This window comes from Phasianus colchicus, chromosome 33 (assembly GCF_987193195.1).
Source record: "Phasianus colchicus chromosome 33, bPhaCol1.hap1.1, whole genome shotgun sequence".
NCBI lineage: Eukaryota > Metazoa > Chordata > Aves > Galliformes > Phasianidae > Phasianus > Phasianus colchicus.
The window spans coordinates 2306356-2311554 of NC_143468.1; the positions used below are offsets into that span (position 1 = coordinate 2306356).

A 5199-nucleotide genomic window follows, 5' to 3' on the forward strand; every position below is an offset into this window, starting at 1 on the left:
GCAACGCGGAGCTCTCAAAACCGCCCCGAGAGCGGAGCTGAGCGCTGCCGGTGCCGTCCGCACCCCCGAGGCTGCAGCCATCATGAGCGAGTGACAGCGAGGAAATCGCTCCGGTGCCCAGGTAAGGGCGGACCGGGACCCCCGGGAACACCACGACCCCTCCACGCCCGGCTCCGTGCATCCCCGACGGTGGGACAGCGGGGGGGTTACTGCCGTCTGCCCCAAGGCAGCACACGGGACTGCACGGCCCCAGCTGGTTCACCCCCTTCCCCCTCCCCCCGGTCCCTCTGCCTCCCAGCTGAGACCACAGACCCGGACCGAGACCCCCCCCCTTCCCCGGTTCTGCCTGGCAATGGACCCGGCCCCCCCCATCACGTCGGGGCTGAGCCGATGCTCGGGCTGGAGGTGATGGAGGTGATGGGGATGTGCTCCAGCCGACAGCTTTTGTTCCTCAGCTCTCGGATAGGGACCCACAAACTCTCCCCATCCCCACCTGCAGTGCTGCATCCCGAGAACAGGCTGAATTTAATGGATGAAAGCACCCGCATCTTCCCCTCACCTTTCCAGGGGTGCAGGGATGCCCTTGAGCAGATTTCCCTCCTCTAAAATCCATTGCATCCCCTCTTCTCTGTTTCTGCTTGGCTGAGAGAGGGATGGGACCAAGAGTGAGACCAAGAGTGGGATTGGGGCTGCAGGAGCTCCTGGGTCCTGGACTCGGTGACAGCAGTGCCCCCACGGCCGTCCCATGGCCACATTGGGGCTGAAGGAGCAGCATCTCTCGATGGCAGCTCTTGGGTTTTCTGCATGCTGTGTTTGTGTACAGCTGGGCCACATCCTGCTGAGTTCCTGGGCAGGATGCAGCACAGAGCTGTTGAGTAAATTCTAATTTTCGTGCTCCTCCTGTGGGTGTTTTGTCCCTCCTGCTCTGCTCTGTGATCAGTTCCCGTTTTGTGCCTGGTTCTCATACCAGCATCCTCCCAGGACCCTTTTTCCCTGGGGTTTCTTCTGCTTTGGGTGGTCCCGTTTGGGGTCAGGGTCTTCACTCCAGGGGCTGTGCAGTTCTTTGTCCTGAACTCTTGGAAGGAAGGGCTGAAATCCAATTCCTGGTCCTGCAGGAATGGAATAGAGGTGGAACCCTCTTATTTTGGGGTGAGAGCTCAGTGCCTGGGAACACAATGAGAGAGCGAGGAGCACACAGGAGAGCTGAGCCATTGCAAATTGGAGATTGAGTTTTAGTTTGAATTGGCTTGCTCCTGCAGTGGGTTTTGTTTGGTGTTTGGTTCGGATAATATGGGATGGAGACATCCAAAACCAAAGGTATCCAAACAAAACAGGCTGGAGGGGTTCCCTTTCCACAATGGGCTCCCAGTTCTCCTTCTTCTCATTGACAAACTGGGAAGCAACCACAATGACTTCATCAGGCATTTCCCTCCTCGTCTATTCTTTTTAATATTCTGCAGGAATCAAAGAGAGCAAAGTCTCTAAAACTGCAAATTGGAAAACATTTCCCTTCTCCAAAGGGAAGGGAAGAGAGCAGTGCTGGGGCTCACAGCCCCAGTGCTTTGCTGGTGGTCCCACCAGGATGCAGGCAGGACCAGCTCCATCCCAGCCAGATGTTCCATCATCTCCTCCCCTCACCAGATTTCAAAGCATCTGATGGTCTCCTACCCTACTGCTCCACCTGAGAGTTAATTGGGGCCACATGGCCCTCCTGGGATACGGTGCGCAGTAATTAACACCCTAATCCAACCTGCCGGCCCTACCTCTCATATTAAAAGTGGGATTTTCCACGTGGGGTGGATGGGGCGGTGGGCAGCGCACTTTCAGCAAAGCTGCTTAGATGTTAAGCTTTATTAAATGAGTCGGGCACGGTGACAGGATCTGCGGGGCTGATGGATGTGAAACCACGGCTGCTTTGTGCTGAGCGGCTGGGCTCTTAGGGCAGAGGTAAAGGATGTGCTGATAAAACGTGCTCAGGTTGGGGGAGATGGGGAGGTCAGGCTCCAAGCCGAACTCACGGGAGAGAATAACCCCAAATAACCTCAAATAAGTTGAGTTCCTAAGAAAGATCCTAGGGAAATTCTTCCTTGGCTCCTGGTGCGGCGCGTTGGATGGGAGATGGGGAGCTGATTACTGCCCCTTAATGTTGTCCAAAACTCAACCTTTTAGGGAAAAATCATGCTTGGGGTGCTGCGTGCCCCATACTGCAACAATGAGCCCACTGTAAAATCCTCTGGAGGTAATTGTAGAGACAGACAGACAGACGGATGCTGTAGGGACCACTGATGGACAGAAAGCAGTGGGTACCTCTGGGGGGGTGACTTTAGTTCCTAATGGACTCTGTGTTCCTGCTGGATTTGGTTGACATCTCCTGTCCCCTCGTTGCAGAGCTGAGAGATGACAAAGGCATACACCAAACCCAAGGAAATGGCAGAGCTGGTGGGCACCCAGGGCTGGATGGACGATGCTCTGAGCTCCAAGGATGAGCTGAAGGCAGAGAACGGCAGGCAAGGACCTTTCGGTTTGGCACCGGGCTTGAACGAAGAGCACGACAGCATTGAGGAGGAAGAGGAGGAAGAGGATGATGGGGAGAAACCGAAGAGAAGAGGACCAAAGAAGAAGAAGATGACCAAGGCCAGGTTGGAGAGGTTCAGGGCTCGGAGGGTGAAAGCCAACGCTCGGGAGCGCACACGGATGCACGGACTGAACGATGCCCTGGACAACCTGAGGAGGGTGATGCCCTGTTACTCCAAAACCCAGAAGCTGTCCAAGATCGAGACGTTGAGGTTGGCCAGGAATTACATCTGGGCTCTGTCCGAGGTGCTCGAAACGGGGCAGACTCCAGAAGGGAAGAGTTTCGTGGAAATGCTTTGCAAAGGTTTATCCCAGCCCACCAGCAACCTGGTGGCCGGCTGCCTGCAGCTGGGGCCGCAGACCTTATTCCTGGAGAAGCATGAGGAGAAGAACCCCGGGTGCGAGTCGGCCATTTCCAGCCACTCCTTCACCTACCAGTCCCCGGGGCTGCCCAGCCCGCCCTACGGCTCGATGGAAACCCACCTGCTGCACCTAAAGCCCCCCGCCTTCAAGAGTTTGGTGGATGCTTCTTTTGGCAACCCCCCCGACTGCACCACTCCCCCATACGAGGGTCCCCTCACGCCGCCCCTGAGCATCAGTGGGAACTTCTCCTTGAAGCAGGACGGCTCTCCAGACCTGGATAAGCCCTACGCCTTCATGGCTCACTACCCTTCTGTCAGCCTGGCTGGGGCACATGGACATCCCACCCACTTCCAAAACGCAGTGCCCCGCTATGAGATCCCCATAGACATGAGCTATGAGTCCTACCCTCACCACGTGGCCGGGCCTCAACTCAATGCCATCTTCAACGAGTAGTAAAGCAGGGTCAGAGCCAAACTTTTGGCACAGAGATCGGCCACGTTGAGGAGCTCTTTTTTGATGGGACGCAACTGGAGCGAGGAAATCACTGCTCTGGGGCAGTGTGGTGGACTCCTGAGCATCCCCATGGGACGTCCCCATGGCCCTCCTGTCCCCTCCCACTCGTGTCACCGTGCTGCTGTTCAGAGCCACCCCCAGGAGTCATGCAAACCCTTCCTGAGAGCACTGCGGAGTCCCACACCTCCACTGAACATCACAGCTTTCCGTGGGGGGATGTGGGTTTAGAAGCAGAACCAGCTCTGAGGAGTGATTGTATCTGTGGGTCTGCTCCTTCAGAAGCTGAACCCATTCGGGATGGAGGAGCCTGGGGGTCGTATCCCCACTCCCCATCCCCCAGTGATGCTCGTGGAGGAGCCTTTGCCCCACAGCGCTTCCCAACTTTGCTCCGTGGAATCCTGCTCCACATCTCTGGTTTACCACATGGTCCCAACTTGGGGTGGTGGGGTGCTGTGTGTGATGTGTCCTGCACCAGGTGGGCTCCAGCCCGTGTCCCTTCCCCACACCCCATTGGTGCTGTGGTTCCCCAATGGTCTCTCAAGACCACCTGCAGAATCCAATGGGATTTTTCCTCCACGATGCTCCCCACCCAACAGAGAACCCCACCATCGTGATCCAGGCAAGGCTCACACCATCCTCAGCTCCATCCCAACCTCAGGGAGCAACAGAGGTAGACGCAGACTCTTGGGGCAGAGAGATCAGCCACAGTGTGGGGCTCTTTCTATAAGAGATGCAACCAGAGTGATGGCACCACTTCTGTGGGACCGGGTGGGAAACTGCTGAGCATCATTTTAGGACTCCATCCTCCCCTTGAGCATCATTTTAGGACTTCATCCTCCTCCTGAGCCCCACTCCCCACTCGTGGTCCCTCGGTTGGGATCGCGGGCGCACAGATGTGATGCCTTTATGGGTGCCCATACCTGGGCTGAGCCCCGACCCTGGCTGTACCTGAAGACATCCAACCCAAAGAAGCGCATCTTCTTCTTCCCCTCTTTTATTTATTATTTATGCGGGGTGCAGATGATTTATTTCCTCGCCCCCCTCCTCCTTTCCCATCTCCATCCCGGTGCGTTGCTGGGGTTTTCGTGCTTTCCGCAGCTCTGGGATTATTTATTAGCCACTATTTATTTAATTTATTTCCCCCCCCCCGACCCCGACGATCCGTTTTCCATGGGGTAATCCCAGCCCTCAACCCCAGGGTTACCCATCATCACGGTGAGCTCTGTATTTAATGCTGATACTTCTTGTCCTTTGGACGGTGCCCAGCAGCTCCCAGCTCATCCCTGATTATTTCTGTGAGCAATAACTTTGAAGGCTATGCAATACTTTGTGTTTTTTTCATGAAAATCCAGGCCACTATTTTTGAAATCCCATTGGCCTGCTGAGCCCGGCTGGCCAAACCTCACCATCATACAGAAGTGTTCTGTATTGAGGTGGGAATTTGGAGGTTTCCTGTCCACCAACCCCCCCTCCCCCCCTGCCCCCCACCCCTCCAGATCCCTTTTGTACGGAGAGAAAATGTTTATCCTTTTGTAAAGAAAGCAGAATTGGGTTTTTAGCTCAAATAATAAAGTCGTGGTCTTGTTTGAAGCAGCATCGCCCTGGGGCTGTCGCTTTCCTTGTCAGCGTGGTGATGGGGGGGACTGATGGGAGGTGTGATCCCAAAGGTGAAGTGTTGGGGTTGTGGGGTCCCTGTGTGGGGGGTGGGCTGGGGTAAGGATGGGCCCAGGGGAAGTAAAAATGGGGTGA

General features: G+C 55.7%; 1 protein-coding gene across 1 annotated transcript; it reads left to right on the plus strand.

Moving 5' to 3' along the window:
• On the plus strand, positions 1–3807 carry NEUROD4 (neuronal differentiation 4). The gene is made up of 2 exons (XM_031609823.2): positions 1–121; positions 2389–3807. Exon 2 carries the CDS (start codon positions 2398–2400, stop codon positions 3388–3390), a length of 993 nt encoding a protein of 330 aa, XP_031465683.2. The 5' UTR covers positions 1–121; positions 2389–2397; the 3' UTR covers positions 3391–3807.
• Positions 3808–5199: the final 1392 nt, after the last annotated feature.

Excerpts from the sequence above, each read along its gene's own strand:
- NEUROD4 (XM_031609823.2), top strand. The coding sequence starts at position 2,398 with ATGACAAAGGCATACACCAAACCCAAGGAAATGGCAGAGCTGGTGGGC.